This window comes from Choloepus didactylus, chromosome 2, assembly GCF_015220235.1.
Source record: "Choloepus didactylus isolate mChoDid1 chromosome 2, mChoDid1.pri, whole genome shotgun sequence".
Classification (NCBI taxonomy): Eukaryota; Metazoa; Chordata; class Mammalia; order Pilosa; family Megalonychidae; genus Choloepus; species Choloepus didactylus.
Window position 1 is genome coordinate 103,112,304 of NC_051308.1, and position 20,251 is coordinate 103,132,554.

At 37.0% G+C, this 20,251-nt stretch overlaps 1 protein-coding gene and 1 non-coding gene across 2 annotated transcripts in view; one reads left to right on the plus strand and one right to left on the minus strand.

Moving 5' to 3' along the window:
• The window catches only part of ATF6 (activating transcription factor 6), a 311,275-nt gene that overhangs the window by 164,472 nt on the left and 126,552 nt on the right, over nt 1-20,251 (minus strand). The window contains 3 exon segments of the mRNA XM_037807081.1: nt 1,067-1,166; nt 2,485-2,598; nt 8,814-8,945. Of these exon segments, the coding sequence (XP_037663009.1) occupies nt 1,067-1,166; nt 2,485-2,598; nt 8,814-8,945 (346 nt within the window).
• Nucleotides 6,212-6,315, plus strand: LOC119528290. The gene has a single exon (XR_005215607.1). It is a non-coding gene; the product is annotated as a U6 spliceosomal RNA (small nuclear RNA).

Consider the following 20,251-nt stretch of genomic DNA (forward strand, 5'->3'; position numbering starts at 1 on the left):
CCCCATACCTTTGCATTATTGCTCCTTCATTTTCTGCCTGTGGTAGAAGAAATGTTATGTCCTTACCAAATTCTTTCCTTCTTCCTGAGCCCACAGGAAGACTACATTTTCTCAGTCTCCCTTGCAGTAGGTTAGGTAATGTGACAGAGCTTAAGTCAACTGAATATTGACTAAAGTCTAGGCCTGATCCCTAAAACATTTGGCCTAATCTTCCAACCTCTCTCTCCCTCAACAACCAAAGCAAGAAGCAAAGGAGCAACTCATCTCTCAACTTGAACTCTAACTTCCACCCTGCTTTATATTTCTTTTGAAAACTTAGCTCTACTTTGGGATTTATAAAATGATTCACTTGTTACTTGTTTTTTTATTGTATTTACTTGTTTATTGTTTATTATTACTTGTTTATTATCCCACTAAAATATCAGCCCCATGAAGGTAGGAACTTAATCACACTCACTACTGTTTTCCCACAGTCTAGAATAGTACCTGTTCATTATTACTACCATGGGTAACATTTGTTGAGATTTTATAATATGCTAGTTGCTAGTGTACACGCTTCAGAAGTAGTAGTAAATATTTCATAAATGAATAACTATGAATGGTTTTTTGTGGCAAACAACATCAAGTTGGAAGCCCTACTAAATAAGTTCTAAGTAAGACCTGTCATTAACCTATAGCCATACATGCCTACATTTTAAATCCCCTATACTTCCATGCTGCCCCATGTTTCAATACCCTCTTTTTTAAAAACTCCAAGAACAGAAGAGATAAACGGTATCATTTTTTATAACTTTTGTGCCCAAAACATTTGATACGGATGTCAATACACAAACCCCTGTCTTGAAAACAAATTTGAGGGAGAGATCAGGAAACAGCAACATGCATGAGGAGGTTATACTAGTGCTATAAAATCTGGGAGGAGGGCTTCAGTGGTAGTGGCACCTGCATCAGAAGCAGCTAAAGCTAAAGTTAAACTTCCCTAATCTTCCAGAGAGAAGGGCAACCCAGCTGGAAGAAGCCTTCCAACAACATGCCAATCACTCTTCAAAGAAAAGCAAAAACATACCTGAAGAATACGAGTTTTCTGTTGATTATTTGTCATTCTTCTCGACTTGGTCCTTTCCACTTCATGTCTATGAACCCACCCTCGAAGTTCATGATTTAACCTATAAAACAGCTTAATTAATTAAATATATTTCATAGAAATAAACATCACACCCCTTGGTAGGAAATAAATTTAATTACAGTCTGTAGGTTCCAAAGAGGATGCCAAGTGGGTGATGACTCAATATTAGATTTTGATTTGAAAAAGCTAAGACACTCAATGTTAATTAATTAATTTATTTATCAATTTCATTGCATTAATTTTGATTTTTAAAATTTTGCATCAATGAGTCTTCAAGAGATTACCTCTGTAAAGTCCAGACAGAGTCCACTCTCCTGGACTTGAATCACCTCCCTTGGTGAGTGGATACCCTGTGCACCCTATAGAGAAAAGCCCTGGTCTTGGTGTAGACAGTGGGCTGGTCCACTTTCAACTGGATTTGATACTTTCTGAACATGTGCAATTTGTTCTTTAATTTGTTTTTATTAAGATATGCATATTTACATGACAGCCTCCTCAATTATGCGTTCAAAACTCAATGAAAACCATAGCTAAGCGCAAAGTTTAGATGCAAAGTTTTTTCACAAAAAAAGTATTTCCAATTTCTGCATTGGGCTGTGTATACACAAACTTCTGTGGTATTTGGGAGGACTTAATAAGTCATAGGACTATGAACAACAAACGGAGGCATGAAAGCCTTTAAAAATCATGCTCTTTTGGGAGAAGGAAAATAAGGTGCTAAACTGCCACACACATACAAAAAAATCAATGCACCATAATTCAAGTTTTCCAAAACTGGATATAAAAAAATCTAGTTCATACATAACTTCTCTTTATTTTGCTTACCTTCAGAGTAGTTGTGAAGATGTGGGTCTATGCTTATTTAACTATATATACTTGGTTACTATTTATCACCAAAAAAAAACAGGCATTTTGCAGGGTTCAGGGATAGGGTCCAAAATTACAGGAAAAAAATTCACAGGTACGCTCATAAAGAAGGGTGTCCTAATGGGAAAATATCTCCTGAATCACATATCCTTAAATTATTAACTTCCTAATTTGAGGGAAAATGCTCCTTTCACTATGAATGTTACCATCGGAATGCCTGAATTTTTATATAACTGTCACTCTGTAGTTTTCAAATATTAAGACATATTTAACTACATCAGCACAATACCAGCACCTGAAATAGAACCATCAGAATTTCTATCAGATTGGTGGGGAAGTTAGAAAACAATTGATATACCAATGATTATCCAGAAAGTAGTTCAGAAAGTTCTCTCAGCCATGTAGCCAATCTGAACAAATACTTTTCTTGGTTCCAAAGATAAATACAGGAACCCCATTTAGAGATTTCTTCAACAATCTACAACACTCACCTGAGAGATTCTGTTGTGTTAATTAGGGGTTGACAAGGAGGTGGAGGAATATAGAGTAGTGGTTCTTCAGTTAGCACCATCAGGGCTTTGTCATTTGAAACCGAATGATCATATCTGAAACATACATTAAAAAATATGTTTCCTTGAATCTTAAATTCCTATGACAACATTTGTTATAAGAAAATCATCATTAGTATTAACTATTCATGGAAATAAAAATATGGCTAATAGAACATATTCCTAGAAGCAAATGTAATAGAAAGAAGGGAAATAAATCCTATAGATCACAAATGTCATTTTCCAATTTTCTGTGGAGATATCATGGTAATTCATATTTATCTGGCCACATCTATTGAGCAATTATTATGTACCAGAAAGTAGGGATACAGTGATAACACATGTTCCTGCCCTCAATTGCGCTCACAGTCAAGGCATATACAGTGCTCCTAAAACAAACAAAGTGATCTGGTAGTGGGAGAAATTGGGTGAAAGATCACCTAGTTGACAGGAAAGATAGCATCATGTGACCAGGGACTAAGGTTTTGTAATCATTCATAATTCTGTGATAACAAAGTTGAACAGTATCCTCAAAAAAGGCATACGGGCCTAATGTAAACTATGGACTACAGGTAATAGTATTATTATAATAATATTGTTTCATCATTTGTAACAAAGGTACCACACTGATACAAAATATTAAAATAGGGAAAATTGTTGGGGAGGGGAGGTGGGGGGCTATATGGAAATCTTGTACTTTCTGCAAGATCTTTCTGCAAGCCTACAACTACTCTAATTAAAAAGAAAAAAATATTACCAAATATGCAAAGAAACAGGAACCTAAGATCTACAATGAGGAGAAAAAACAATCAATTGAAACTGACTCAGCCGGAGAAAGAAAAGGACTGGAAAAACAAAACGCACGTGGTGGGGAGCAGTGGAGGTGGAGGAGGCATAAAATACTTTGCAGGAGAAAAATGAAAGAGTTGAAAACCTGAATATAAATATTAGAATCATAAAGGAATCTGAATCACTAATAAAACACAAGATGGCATTAACCAGTTACAGCTTCAAAAGACATATTTTGTTAAGCATCAAGCTGATCTATATGATAGGAATTCATATCCAGGGTGTGACGTTTGGAGCAAAACTTGAGTTGAAAACTAGAATTCAAGCTGTGGACTTTATTGTTAATTGTTCTCTTAGTCTACTATTTTAACCTCTCTCTCTAAGAAATCTAGATGTCTTGAATTTCTTACATAGAATGCTCTGGATTTAGAAAACTAGATCTGCTAAAACTCAGGGAAAAAATGTAAACACTTTTAAAATTGGACATGGCTAAATTCACACTTTTCATTTATTCATTCAACAATGTGAATGAGGTATTTACCGAATACCAAATGTATGCCAGGCACTGTGAGAGGGGCTGGAAATCCAACGGGAAACAAGAGAAATGTCTCTATCCTCAAAGACCTTCATGGGGCAGATGGACCAAATACAAGAAGACAAACACATAAAATTAACCCAAATTGTGGCAGGTGCTATGAAAGAAACAAACAAATGGATGAAATTAGAAAGCCTAAAGCAGCAGCTACTTTAGATTAAATGTCTAGGAAAGAGATGGTATATTTAAGTCAAGGTTGAAAGGATGAGACAAACCCAGCCCTGCAGAAACCGGGTAGAAAGTTCCAGGTAGAGGCAAATGAGAACTGGGTGGGTTCAAGGACCTTAAAGACCAGTGTGGGTGAAGAGTCATGAGCAAGTGGAAAGGGGCACAAGATAAGGTTGTAAAAGGCAGAGACAAGATGATGATAAGTAGCTCCTAAATGTAATGAGAAGTCATAAAAGTGTTTTAAATAGAGTAGTGATACATGTCAATTTATATTTACACCTTGCCATTATACCAAAAATAGATTCAATGAGGCAAGAGGGAAAGCTGAGAGACCAGTTAGGAGAAAACTATAGTAATCTAGGCAAGAGCTGATGATAAGATGGGCTAGAGTGGAAATTAGAGATGGAGAGAAGTAGACCAATTCAAGACAATTTGTGGAAAGAAAATCAGCAGCACATGTCAAAAGGGAGAAATCAGGGTTTCTGGGTTAAGCAACTGAAATAAGAAAGACTATGGTAGGGAATTGGTTGGAAGTAAAACTGGTCCAGGGGAGAGAGACCTACAGTTCCACTGCAGACATATTCAGTTTGATATGTTAAAAGAGAGATGTCAAGGAGACTTTGGATATACGAATCAGTAGACTCAAAAGAGAAGTCTAGACTGGAAACATAAATCTGAAAGTCATCAGGATATAGAGATATGGCTTGTGTGCTAAATTACCGATAAAATCACCCAGGCAGAAAGAAAACAAAAACGTCCACAGTACCAAAATTTGAGATTTGGATACAGGAGGAGCCTACAAAGAAGACTGCAAAACAGCAGCCAACAAGGAAGGAGGAAAACTAAAAAATGTAGTAATACAAAAGGATAGTGTTTCAGGAGGGAGTAATTCACACAATCAAATGTTAAGGAAAGGCCAAGTGAGATGAAGAAAGAAGTTTCCATTGAATTTGGCGACAATGAAATCACTGGCTCCCTTAACAAAAAAATAATTTTGGCAAAGGGGAAAACTAACTTCAAGCTAAAAGTTAGAGACTTCTATGTATGCCACACACAAGGGTTAAAAAGAAACAGCTGATTATTTATACAGCATTCTTCTCTGCAACTTCCACCAGGAACCTTCTTGATCTTCCATTTTGGCTATTAGGGTTAAGCTGTTTGGAATAAAATTGAGATGCTGGTACACAGGTAATGATAGCACACGCAAAAAGATAAGCCTAAAAATAAGTGTTAAGGGGGAAGAAAAAAATTCATCCTTTACTGGGTAAATGTACACTCTTCTGAATGCCTATAAGGAGAGCTGCTTGCCATACTTAAGCATCAGGAAAAAGACCTGTCACATATGTGCTATTTCAAAAATCAAGTCTGCATACTTAGAAAAATACAAATGCTATAGTCCATCAAAAAAGTCCAAAAAATATATTCATGATTTTTTTTCCATGTGATCAACTCTAGGAATGATTTCTGCATGTCCGTACTGACATGTTTTGTTCTATCAGCCAAAAGTATTCTTTGGAAAAGAAAAGAAAAGAAAAGAAAAGAAAAGAAAAGAAAAGAAAAGAAAAGAAAAGAAAAAAACCTGAAAGGAGAAATACCAGGAAAGGGACTGGGTGAGCTGAAGGAGAAAGGAAAGAGAGAATCTAAGCCAACATGAAATCTGGAGATAATTAAGACCCACACTAACTCTGAGATGGTCAGAATTCTAGGATGCTTGCAAACCATTCTTTATCAACAGAAAAAATTCAGAAAATAAATCATGAAAGTATAAGACAGTGCTAGGGGCTAGAGTTAATCAGAATTCCTGAATAAACGTTAGTTCTGAGTGACATCTGACATGTAGGGTGACCATCCTTTCTTGTTTCCAAGACAGTCCCAATTTATGCCTGATGTCCTGGTGTAACTACTAGCACTACCTTTCATCTTCAAAAGTGTCACAGTTTTGTTGATAAATTAACATAATCATTTTATTTATATGCCATACATTTCTAAGATTGAAAAATATATATGCAGTTAATTAATGATAAGAAAATAGAATATTGTAAACTAGGGGATTATAATCTACCCCTTTTATCTTTTAATCAGTTCTCATAACTCTTCTAAAAAAATGAAACATAATCGGTGCTCACTTTGGCACCACATATACTAAAACCAGAATGATATAGAGATTAGCATGGTCCCTGCACAAGGATGAAACAAAAATTCGTGAAGCAGACCATATTTTTATGAATTTGAATGTGGTTAAAAAGGGAACTTTTAGGTTGTATATATGTAACTAGAATAAAAAATTTTTAAAAAAGAAACATAATATAGTCTCCTACTTCTAAGTATATATTCCAAAAAATTGAAAGTAGGGACTCGAACAGATATTTGTACACCAATATTCATAGCAGCACTATTCACAACAGCCAAAAGTTGGAAGCAACCCAAGTGTCCATCAAAGAAATGGATAGATAAAAAAAAATGTGATATATCCAAGCAATGCAGTATTAGTCAGCTGTAAAAAGTAACATCTGATACTTGAAACAACACAGATGAACCGTGAGTGCAATAAGCCAGACACAAAAGAACAAATATTGCTATGATTTTGCTTATATGAAATAACTAGAATATGCAAATTAATAGAGACAGAAAGTAGATCACAGGTTACCAGGGGCAGGGAGGAAGCTGGGGGTAAGGATGGGTGGGGATTAGAGCTTTAATGCTTAATTGGGTACAGAGCTTCTGTTTGGGATGATGGAAAAGTTTTGTTAATAGGTGGTGGTGACAGTACACAACATTGTGAATGTAATTAATATCACTGAATTCAGTACTTGAAAGTGGCTAAAATGGGGAGTCTAATTTTGTATATATGTTAACACAACATAAACCAACACATATACATACAAATACGCATGCATGCATATACATATATATGGGCCATGGCTGAGTACAAATGAACCACCTAAAATTCAGTTAAAAACAAATTCATATTTGGTACTTTCATGTGGTTCACAATCTTTTTTTTTTTTTTTTTTTGGTATCTTTTATTCAGTATTGAAATGATAAAAGCAAGAACATCAAAATAATGCACTGACATATTTATTCAAATCTTCCAAACTGCTCAATAATAATCTTAGGTATTTCAAGATACTTTCAAAATAGCCAAACTTCTCCCTTTCTTACCAAGACCAGTGCGCTGGTCTGTATATATTATGTTCCCCAGAAAAAGCCATGTTCTTTAAAGCAATCTGGTGGGGGCATATGTATTAGTGTTGGTTAGGATGGAATCTCCTGATTGAGTGTTTCCATGGAGATGTGACCCACCCAACTGTTAGTGACACCTTTGATTAGGGTGTGACCTCTTGATTGAATGTTTCCATGGAAATATGGCCCCACCCATTCAGGGTAGGTCTTGATTAGTTCACTGGAGTCCTACAAAAAGAGCTCACAAAAAGAAGGAATTGAGAGCAACTGAGAGTGATATTTTGAAGAGGAGTTGCAGCTAAGAGAGGACAAAATGCCCCAAGAGCAACACTTTGAAACAACATTTTGGAGAATGCCATTTTGAAACGCAACTTAGGTGTAAGTGGATGCCAGCCACGTGCCTTCCCAGCTAACAGTTGCCAATGGCCATCCTTCAGTGAAGGTACCCCGTTGTTGATGCCTTACCTTGGACACTTTATGGCCTTAAGACTAATTTTGTAACCAAATAAACCCCCTTTATAAAAGCCAATCCATTTCTGGTGTTTTGCAAAACGGCAACCTTAGCAAACTGGAACAAATGCTTTCCAACAGATGGCATCTATCACATTCTACTTTGTATTACAGTTACTGCCACATAATTCTTTGCCTCCTGTACAGCACCTAGCATACTACTTTGTACATTGCAGAATTCCTGAAAAAAAAATAAATACTAGCATTTTTTCTGGGAAGACTAGATGGAGATAAGCCTGCAGGACATGGAATGGGTATAACAGAATAACCTTAGAGAATTAACAGTAAACAAATCTTTAATGATTTTCAAGCATTATACCATGCCATGGTTGCCACACTGTGACCCCCTCCCCCCCCCCCACCGCCGCTTTTGCCTTGCTAGTCAAGGACCTGGCTCCATTTGGCTCTAATAAAAATTCCAAATAACACAGGGAAATGTTAATCAAAAAGTATAAGCCTCTAAAAATGTCCTCTATAACTTTCTTCTAGTTCACAGAATACAGAAATTGCATTGTTGTACCATTATAAGTCTTTTGCTATTAACAAGCAATATGGAAATTTACCAAGTCAGTATTAAATTGCAACAAGGGAGGGAGAATCAGCAAAGACCACAATAAATAAGTATAAATGATTTTACCTAATGGCCACAAACAGTATCAACCATATCATTCCAACATATCATATCCATCCACATATGGATACAATAACAAATATTAGATATATTATATGCACAAAGGATAAATAAAACTATATTGAAGTACATTATATACAATATAGTGTGTATATATTCTGTGTGTTTCAATACATATATTAATGTACACAAACTGAAACAAAACTGGAAAAGGTTTCAAAGTAAATGTATTCTTAGAACTGAACTTAAAAGTAAAATGTATTAACTGGTCTCAATAACTTGTCTGCTCTACTAATCAAAACTTTGTATGCAAGATTTAGATGTAAAGTTATACCATGCAATTCTATATTTCAGTTTCAGTAAATCAATTAGACAAACAGATACATGCCATCTAACCTGTAGCTGTTTTTTCGGACGATACCATCTGATGTGTCTTGTATCTCTTTAGCAGAAAATTCCAGAAGATGCCTCCTTTGGTTAGTAGGGTTCATACCAGGATTCACTCTCCTGGAATCCTGTTCCAACATGCTGAAAATAAAAAATGTGGAGCATTAAGTTACACACACATACATGCTCCATGTAGCTCTGAAATCAGAATTCCTTTGTAGGTCCATGCACACAGCAAGAACATTAGGCATAAGAAACAAGTCAAAACAGTGTATTGATGTAGTCAACTGCCAAGCTTGGAACCTTGTACAAACAAAAAGAAATTAGAATAATTTTTCTAAGTATAAAAGCACCTTACTGAAATGAAATAAGCTTCAGTGGCAGAGAGATTCCAAAAGGAGCCAAGAGGTCACTCTGGTGGGCACTCTTACACGCAATATAGACAACCCTTTTTAGGTTCTAATGAATTGGAATAGCTAGCAGTAAATACCTGAAACTGTCAAACTACAACCCAGAACCCATGAATCTTGTAGACGATTGTATAAAAATGTAGCTTATGAGGGGAGACAATGTGACTGGGAAAGACATATGGACCACACTCCCTTTGTCCAGTTTATGAATGGATAAGTAGAAAAATGGGGGGGGGGGGGCGCAAAAAAAGGCAACCAGTGTTCTTTTTTACTTTAATCGTTTTTTCACTTTAATTTTTATTATTATTTTTGTGTGCGTGGTAATGAAAATGTCAAAAATTAATTTTGGTGATGAATGCACAACTATATAACGGTACTGTAAACAATTGAATGTACGCTTTGTTTTGTATGTCTGTATGGTATGTGAATGTATCTCAATAAAAATGAATTAATATTTTAAAAAAGCACCTTATCAATAAGCTGTTTAAATGAAGGCAATGTTATATGTGCTTTAAAAACCCTATAATCATGTTGTATTTGTATATAAAGTAAGAAATAAATACAACATACATATAAACACATTATAAACTCAGATATAACTGAAAAGGAGGTCCTGCTGATGCTGCAAACTGATGTTTTCACATTTAAAACTCAGATAATCACTGAAATAAGAAGTCCTCCCAAATGCCGTAAACTGATTATTTTCAATGAGGGAATGCTTCAAAACAAATAGGAAATAGCTTCTATTTCAACAGCCTAATTCATTTAGCCTTTCATAATTTCAGAAAGTATGCTATCAAATAAAGCTAACAAAAATATTTTTAAAATGCCTTTATTTTTATTTGCATGTAAAATTTCCTATTTACTTCATTTTCCCCATCTTCCCTACTGTTTAATTCATCAATGCATGTCCTCTTGATGGGCACTTGCAACAAATAAACAAACAAAAAAAAATATATTAAGCAAATGCTGAAATTGTTCTTTAACACTTACAAATCATTAATCGTGTCTTTTGAAACTTGGTTTTTTAAGAAGATTGTGTGTGTTTGTGTGTGTGCTTTATTTTATAATGCCACGCATGTAATTTATACCAGTCATAATCTTTGTGAAATTCAGCATGAAAAGAATCTCCCTGGGGAAGCACAAAAGAATGGATGTCAGTTTCTATTTAGAGATGAAGTAGAGAAGGAGCCTAAGAGTGATGAAACAGGGCAGTTAAGGGCTCTCTGATCTAAAAGAAAAGGGATTCTGTTGGTCTGTTTTCCCACAGTCCAGGGAATGATTATCATAGTGTAATGACAACAAACCCTTAGGCATAGCTACTTTAGTAACTTTTACCCTGTTTTAGCCAAAGGGCTCAGACCTCATTCAATGAACTTCACAGAAATGATCTTCACAGCACTTCTATTATACAGTAAAAAAAGCTTTCTGGACAAGGGAATTGGTGATGGTCAAAAATTAGGATCCAAACAGTCTATGAATCTTAATTTTATTATCTACCCCTTGACCCATAAAGCATTTTGAAAATGTAATATAAAAAGAAATGTTATAAGGACTCTTTAAAAGTTTTTCATTTGTTTGTTTGGGTCAAAGTTGTTTGGCCTCTGTTCTCTATAGATTATTAAAAAAAAAGAAGTCTTAAAATGAAAATTCTCAAGCTAAATTACAGAGACTATTTCCAATTCAGTGCAAAAAAACAAAAACAAAAAAAAACAAAACAAAATAAACTATGAATGTGTAAACCCTCTAAATGACCTATAGAAACTAATTTTAACCATCTGAATAACTGTAGATTTATATATTTCCCATTTTTTTTTTAATTTTTGAAAGGCATGAAAGAGCTTTATTTCACTGCCAGAATTCAAGATTGTCTTAGAGAAATCGTGACACCACAAACATTAAAAGAGGAATCTGACAGTCCTTTCAACAGCCAAATGTACAAGAGGGTATGAGAAAATTTCTGTTGATATGAACTTTTAGATTCTTGGCATGAGTGATTTTGCATCTTTCAATATCCCTTCTGGTTAATTTTGGAAAAATTTAATTTCCTAAAGCCCCAAGAGATGACTCACAGTCATAGTAAGTTTTATTTGATTGATGATACATTCAGTGACCATTTATATTTCATAATACTAATAAAGCAATCTCACAGAACTCTTTTATAATTGGCTTAAATCAACTTCTATTCAGTATTTTTAAATAAACTAATAAATATTAAGAAAATAGGTCTCTATGATCAGAAACATGCTACTCTAAAAGAGTGACAATAGCTTTAAGCCACAAAATAATCATTACACCAACAAACGTTGCTCATGTTATGGACCAATGGACCTGAAAAGCAGGGATTAATAAAACACAAGTGATTTCAATTTCCCCAAAAGTCTGGAAAAATTATCACTAGAATTGTTACTTTACTTTTTCATTTATGAAATTCTAAAAGCCAACAACTGTTTTAGATTATTATCAAGCCACTTAATCCTTAAGATGTGATTTCAAATACCCAATTTTCATACAAGCAGCTGAATAAAAAATGGCACATCTCCAAGTCTGTTCTACTCCTTGCAAATCTGTCTTCTTATGGTACGTGTAGGCCAATTTTAAATACAAGCCATTTCAACAGGCAAGAATCATACTGTTTCTCAAACACCACATGTTGCTGTGTCACTCTGAAAATACCCATGAAAACTGAAATCACTTTAAGCTGAAAGGAACATGGAAACGTTCAGGTAATAATGTGGGATTAGTGGGAAAAGCATAAAATTTGGAATCAGGAGATTTTGTTTAAGGTATGACTCTGATACTCTGTGTAGCCCTGGGAAAGATGGCTAACTTCTCCGAACTTCTGATTTCTCACATGTAAAATAGGAAAAATAACAAATAATTCAAAGGATTTTTCTGAGATTCAAATGAGATGGCAGATGTGAATGTGCTTTATAAATCAAAAAGTGTTATGCATCCCAAAGATGACAAAGAACAGTTGGTAGCACAGTTTGTTTTCCTGCCTACCAGGTTCAGGATTATTCTCAACATAGCAAAAAGAGTTATCTTTTTAAAATCTAAGTCAGATTATTATGTCACTTATATCACCTTTCTGCTCAAAATCTTCAGGATGGCTTCTGTGCTGGTTTGAATGTATTATGTCCTCTAGAGAAAGCCATATTCTTTGATGCAATCTTGTGGGGCAGACATATTAGTGGGGATTAAGTTAGAACGTTTGGATTAGGTTGTTTGCATGGAAATGTGCCCCACCCAACTGTAGGTGATAACTCTGATGAGATATTTCCATGGAGGCATGGCCCCACCCATTCAGGGTGGGCCTTGATTGGTGGAGCTATATAAATGAGCCTACGGGCAGAGGGAATGCAGTGCAGCTGTGAGTGACGTTTTGAAGAGGCGCTACAGCCAAGAGGGACACTTTGAAGAAAGCACGGGAGCTGCAGACGAGACAGTTTGAAGACGGCCATTGAATGCAGACTCTTGCTCCAGAGAAGCTAAGAGAGAAAAAATGCCCCAAGTGCAACTGAGAGTGACATTTTGATGAGGAGCTGTGACCTAGAGAGGAATGTCCTGGGAGAAAGCCATTTTGAAACCAGAACTTTGGAGCAGATGCCAGCCATGTGCCTTCCCAGCTAACAGGTTTTCCGGACACCATTGGCCATTCTTCAGTGAAGGTACCAGATTGTTGATGCACTACCTTGGACACTTTATGGCCTTAAGACTGTAACTGTGTAACCAAATAAACCCCCTTTTATAAAAGCCAATCCATTCCTGGTGTTTTGCATTCCTGCAGCATTAGCAAACTTGAACAGCTTCCCATTTCTATCATGGTAAAAGCCCAACTCCTTAAACTGAACAAAGCCTTACTTCATTTCACTGCTCCCTGCATCTTACCTCTCTGACATCATCTCCTACTACTCTCTCTCCGGATAAGGGAATTGGTAATGGTCAAAAATTAGGATCCAAACAGTATCATTCAATGCTATGGGTATAACAGAATAACCTTAACTCTAGTCACACTGATCTTGCTTTTCCTTGTAAACACAAAACATACTTCCACCGTAGGGCCTTTGCATTTTCTGTTCCCTTTGCCAGGAATCCCTGCCCCCCAAACCCATAGCCATATGACTAACCCTCTCACCTCCTTTAAGCCTTGATTCAAATATCGGCCTTACATGATAACTCTATTTAAAACTGTAGCTCCAGCAACCACCCTCACACTTCTAAAACCATTTACCCTACTGTACTTTATTCCTATGTTCAAAGAATTTAAAACTGTATCATTTTACTTATTTATTATGTTTATTATCTGTCCTCACTAGAATGTAAGCTAAGGAGTACAGGAATATTTGTTTTATTCTAGGGCTACACCTGACTTCTAGTAGGCATTACTTTTAAAAAAAAAAAAAAATAATGAATGAATGAATTTTAGGCACCACACTGCCTCTTGACAAAAGATCAATCTATATCTTCATTTTAGGGAAACTATCCCACAACTCAAGAATGGCAGGTAGCAAACTCATTTATTACACTGTCTCCAGATCCAGGAACAGGAAATTATCTTAATTTGCTTTGCAATTGAGGCTAAAGGAGGAAAAGATGGGGAGTTCTCAAGGGACTTCTCAAATCTTAAATAAGTTTTTTTTCTCTATTTGTTGAATGGTTCCCATCTGATGATTTTTGCAGGCCAGGAGTAACCGAGCATAATTTACTAGAAACAGGAATGTGGTGGAGTGAAAAACAGATCAAGATAAAGAAATCCTCTAAATATCAGTTCTCAGACTTTACAGTAGCAGTTTGTCAAGTGAGCCAGTATGAACAAGAAAACAACCTGAGATTCCTTCATGCATTCAATAAACAAGTAAGCAAAAACTATTGTAACACATAATGTTTATTCTTGGATATCAGCCACTATATACTGTGAGGAAACCCAAGCATCTTGTGGAGAGGCCTACAGAAAGAAGAACTGAGAGTGCTGGTCCATAACCCTGGCTCATAACCCAGCTGAAAGTCAGCACCAACTTGCTGGCCCGGTGAGTGAGCCATCATGAAAGCGGATCCTCGAACCCGAGTCACCCCAGCTGATACTCCATAGAGCAAAGAGGAGCTATCTCTACCAAACTCTGCCCAAACTGCAGAATTTTAGCAAGGTAAATGATTTATTATATTAAGACTTTAAGTTTTGGGGTGGTTTGTTACACAGCAATAAGTAACTGATACACTACATTTATTAGAAGTCATTGTTTAATATAAAAAGTCTGTGTGCAAACAGTTCTTGGGACTCCTCTCACTTCAGAAAGACACTCTGATCATTCTAAATGTCAAAACATCATGGCTGAGAGGCGGGGCAAGATGGCAGACTGGTGAGCTGTATGTTTTAGTTACTCCTCCAGGAAAGTAGGTAAAAAGCCAGGAACTGCGTGGACTGGACACCACAGAGCAGTCTGTCTTTGGGCATACTTCATACAACACTCATGAAAACGTGGAACTGCTGAGATCAGCGAAATCTGTAAGTTTTTGCGGCCAGGGGACCCGCGCCCCTCCCTGCCAGGCTCAGTCCCGGGGGAGGAGGGGCTGTCAGCTCCGGGAAGGAGAAGGGAGAATTGCAGTGGCTGCTCTTATCGGAAACTCATTCTACTGATTCAAACTCCAACCATAGATAGACTGAGACTAGACACCAGAGACTCTGAGAGCAGCCAGCCCAGCAGAGAGGAGACAGGCATAGAAAAAAAACAACACGAAAAACTCCAAAATAAAACCAGAGGATTTTTGGAGTTCTGGTGAACACAGAAAGGGGAAGGGCGGAGATCAGGCCTTGAGGCGCATATGCAAATCCCGAAGCAAAGCTGATCTCTCTGCCCTGTGCACCTTTCCTTAATGGCCCTGGTTGCTTTGTCTATTTAGCATTTCAATAACCCATTAGATCTCTGAGGAGGGCCGTTTTTTTTTTTTTTTTTTTTTTTAAATCCTTTTTGCTTTTTCTAAAACAATTACTCTAAGAAGCTCAATACAGAAAGCTTCAAAGAATTGAAATTTGGGCACGTCAAGTCAAGAGCAGAACTAAGACAGCTCTGAGACAAAAGGCAATAATCCAGTGGCTGAGAAAATTCACTAAACAACACAACTTCCCAAGAAAAGGGGGGTGTCCGCTCACAGCCATCATCCTCGTGGACAGGAAACACTCCTGCCCATCGCCAGCCCCATAGCCCAGAGCTGCCCCAGACAACCCAGTGTGACGGAAGTGCTTCAAATAACAGGCACACACCACAAAACTGGGCGTGGACATTAGCCTTCCCTGCAACCTCAGCTGAATGTCCCAGAGCTGGGAAGGGGGAGCAGTGTGAATTAACAGAGCCCCATTCAGCCATCATTTGAGCAGACTGGGAGCCTCCCAACACAGCCCAGCAGCCCAGAACTGCCCTGGGGGGACGGCACTCACCTGTGACATAGCACAGTCATCCCTCAACAGAGGACCCGGGGTGCACAGCCTGGAAGAGGGGCCCACTTGCAAGTCTCAGGAGCCATACGCCAATACCAAAGACTTGTGGGTCAGTGCCAGAGACAAACTGTGGCAGGACTGAACTGAAGGATTAGACTATTGCAGCAGCTTTAAAACTCTAGGATCATCAGGGAGATTTGATTGTTAGGGCCACCCCCCCTCCCCGACTGCCCAGAAACACGCCCCACATACAGGGCAGGCAACACCAACTACACACGCAAGCTTGGTACACCAATTGGGCCCCACAAGACTCACTCCCCCAATCACCAAAAAGGCTAAGCAGGGGAGATCTGGCTTGTGGAGAACAGGTGGCTCGTGGACGCCACCTGCTGGTTAGTTAGAGAAAGTGTACTCCACGAAGCTGTAGATCTGATAAATTAGAGATAAGGACTTCAACTGGTCTACAAACCCTAAAAGAACCCTATAAAGTTCAGCAAATGCCACGAGGCCAAAAACAACAGAAAATTATAAAGCATATGAAAAAACCAGACGATATGGATAACCCAAGCCCAAGCACCCAAATCAAAAGACCAGAAGAGACACAGCACCTAGAGCAGCTACTCAAAGAACTAAAGATGAACAATGAGACCATAGTACGGGATATGAAGGAAATCAAGAAGACCCTAGAAGAGCATAAAGAAGACATTGCAAGACTAAATACAAAAATGGATGATCTTATGGAAATTAAAGAAACTGTTGACCAAATTAAAAAGATTCTGGACACTCATAGTACAAGACTAGAGGAAGTTGAACAACGAATCAGTGACCTGGAAGATGACAGAATGGAAAATGAAAGCATAAAAGAAAGAATGGGGAAAAAAATTGAAAAACTCGAAATGGACCTCAGGGATATGATAGATAATATGAAACGTCCGAATATAAGACTCATTGGTGTCCCAGAAGGGGAAGAAAAGGGTAAAGGTCTAGGAAGAGTATTCAAAGAAACTGTTGGGGAAAACTTCCCAAATCTTCTAAACAACATAAATACACAAATCATAAATGCTCAGCGAACCCCAAATAGAATAAATCCAAAAAAACCCACTCCGAGACATATACTGATCACACTGTCAAACATAGAAGACAAGGAGCAAGTTCTGAAAGCAGCAAGAGAAAAGCAATTCACCACATACAAAGGAAACAGCATAAGACTAAGTAGTGACTACTCAGCAGCCACCATGGAGGCAAGAAGGCAGTGGCACGATATATTTAAAATTCTGACTGAGAGGAATTTCCAGCCAAGAATACTTTATCCAGCAAAGCTCTCCTTCAAATTTGAGGGAGAGCTTAAATTTTTCACAGACAAAGAAATGCTGAGAGAATTTGCTAACAAGAGACCTGCCCTACTGGAGATACTAAAGGGAGCCCTACAGACAGAGAAACAAAGACAGGACAGAGAGACTTGGAGAAAGGTTCAGTACTAAAGAGATTCGGTATGGGTACAATAAAGGATATTAATAGAGAGAGGGAAAAATATGGCAAACATAATCCAAAGGATAAGATGGCCGATTCAAGAAATGCCTTCACGGTTTTAACGTTGAATGTAAATGGATTAAACTCCCCAATTAAAAGATATAGATTCGCAGAATGGATCAAAAAAAATGAACCATCAATATGTTGCATACAAGAGACTCATCTTAGACACAGGGACACAAAGAAACTGAAAGTGAAAGGATGGAAAAAAATATTTCATGCAAGCTACAGCCAAAAGAAAGCAGGTGTAGCAATATTAATCTCAGATAAAATAGACTTCAAATGCAGGGATGTTTTGAGAGACAAAGAAGGCCACTACATACTAATAAAAGGGGCAATTCATCAAGAAGAAATAACAATCGTAAATGTCTATGCACCCAATCAAGGTGCCACAAAATACATGAGAGAAACATTGGCAAAACTAAAGGAAGCAATTGATGTTTCCACAATAATTGTGGGAGACTTCAACACATCACTCTCTCCTATGGATAGATCAACCAGACAGAAGACCAATAAGGAAATTGAAAACCTAAACAATCTGATAAATGAATTAGATTTAACAGACATCTACAGGACATTACATCCCAAATCACCAGGATACACATACTTTTCTAGGGCTCACGGAACTTTCTCCAGAATAGATCATATGCTGGGACATAAAACAAGCCTCAATAAATTTAAAAAGATTGAAATTATTCAAAGCACATTCTCTGACCACAATGGAATACAATTAGAAGTCAATAACCATCAGAGACTTAGAAAATTCACAAATACCTGGAGGTTAAACAACACACTCCTAAACAATCAGTGGGTTAAAGAAGAAATAGCAAGAGAAATTGCTAAATATATAGAGACGAATGAAAATGAGAACACAACATACCAAAACCTATGGGATGCAGCAAAAGCAGTGCTAAGGGGGAAATTTATAGCCCTAAACGCATATATTAAAAAGGAAGAAAGAGCCAAAATCAAAGAACTAATGGATCAACTGAAGAAGCTAGAAAATGAACAGCAAACCAATCCTAAACCAAGTACAAGAAAAGAAATAACAAGGATTAAAGCAGAAATAAATGACATAGAGAACAAAAAAACAATAGAAAGGATAAATATCACCAAAAGTTGGTTCTTTGAGAAGATCAACAAGATTGACAAGCCCCTAGCTAGACTGACAAAATCAAAAAGAGAGAAGACCCATATAAACAAAATAATGAATGAAAAAGGTGACATAACTGCAGATCCTGAAGAAATTAAAAAAATTATAAGAGGATATTATGAACAACTGTATGGCAACAAACTGGATAATGTAGAAGAAATGGACAATTTCCTGGAAACATATGAACAACCTAGACTGACCAGAGAAGAAATAGAAGACCTCAACCAACCCATCACAAGCAAAGAGATCCAATCAGTCATCAAAAATCTTCCCACAAATAAATGCCCAGGGCCAGATGGCTTCACAGGGGAATTCTACCAAACTTTCCAGAAAGAACTGACACCAATCTTACTCAAACTCTTTCAAAACATTGAAAAAAATGGAACACTACCTAACTCATTTTATGAAGCTAACATCAATCTAATACCAAAACCAGGCAAAGATGCTACAAAAAAGGAAAACTATCGGCCAATCTCCCTAATGAATATAGATGCAAAAATCCTCAACAAAATACTTGCAAATCGAATCCAAAGACACATTAAAAAAATCATACACCATGACCAAGTGGGGTTCATTCCAGGCATGCAAGGATGGTTCAACATAAGAAAAACAATCAATGTATTACAACACATTAAAAACTCGAAAGGGAAAAATCAATTGATCATCTCAATAGATGCTGAAAAAGCATTTGACAAAATCCAACATCCCTTTTTGATAAAAACACTTCAAAAGGTAGGAATTGAAGGAAACTTCCTCAACATGATAAAGAGCATATATGAAAAACCCACAGCCAGCATAGTACTGAATGGTGAGAGACTGAAACCCTTCCCTCTAAGATCAGGAACAAGACAAGGATGCCCGCTGTCACCACTGTTATTCAACATTGTGCTGGAAGTGCTAGCCAGGGCAATCCGGCAAGACAAAGAAATAAAAGGCATCCAAATTGGAAAAGAAGAAGTAAAACTGTCATTGTTTGCAGATGATATGATCTTATATCTAGAAAACCCTGAGAAATCAACGATACACCTACTAGAGCTAATAAACAAATTTAGCAAAGTAGCGGGATACAAGATTAATGCACATAAGTCAGTAATGTTTCTATATGCTAGAAATGAACAAACTGAAGAGACACTCAAGAAAAAGATACCATTTTCAATAGCAACTAAAAAAATCAAGTACCTAGGAATAAACTTAACCAAAGATGTAAAAGACCTATACAAAGAAAACTACATAACTCTACTAAAAGAAATAGAAGGGGACCTTAAAAGATGGAAAAATATTCCATGTTCATGGATAGGAAGGCTAAATGTCATTAAGATGTCAATTCTACCCAAACTCATCTACAGATTCAATGCAATCCCAATCAAAATTCCAACAACCTACTTTGCAGACTTGGAAAAGCTAGTTATCAAATTTATTTGGGAAGGGAAGATGCCTCGAATTGCTAAAGACACTCTAAAAAAGAAAAACGAAGTGGGAGGACTTACACTCCCTGACTTTGAAGCTTATCATAAAGCCACAGTTGCCAAAACAGCATGGTACTGGCACAAAGATAGACATATAGATCAATGGAATCGAATTGAGAATTCAGCGATAGACCCTCAGATCTATGGCCGACTGATCTTTGATAAGGCCTCCAAAGTCACCGAACTGAGCCATAATGGTCTTTTCAACAAATGGGGCTGGGAGAGTTGGATATCCATATCCAAAAGAATGAAAGAGGACCCCTACCTCACCCCCTACACAAAAATTAACTCAAAATGGACCAAAGATCTCAATATAAAAGAAAGTACCATAAAACTCCTAGAAGATAATGTAGGAAAACATCTTCAAGACCTTGTATTAGGAGGCCACTTCCTAGACTTTACACCCAAAGCACAAGCAACAAAAGAGAAAATAGATAAATGGGAACTCCTCA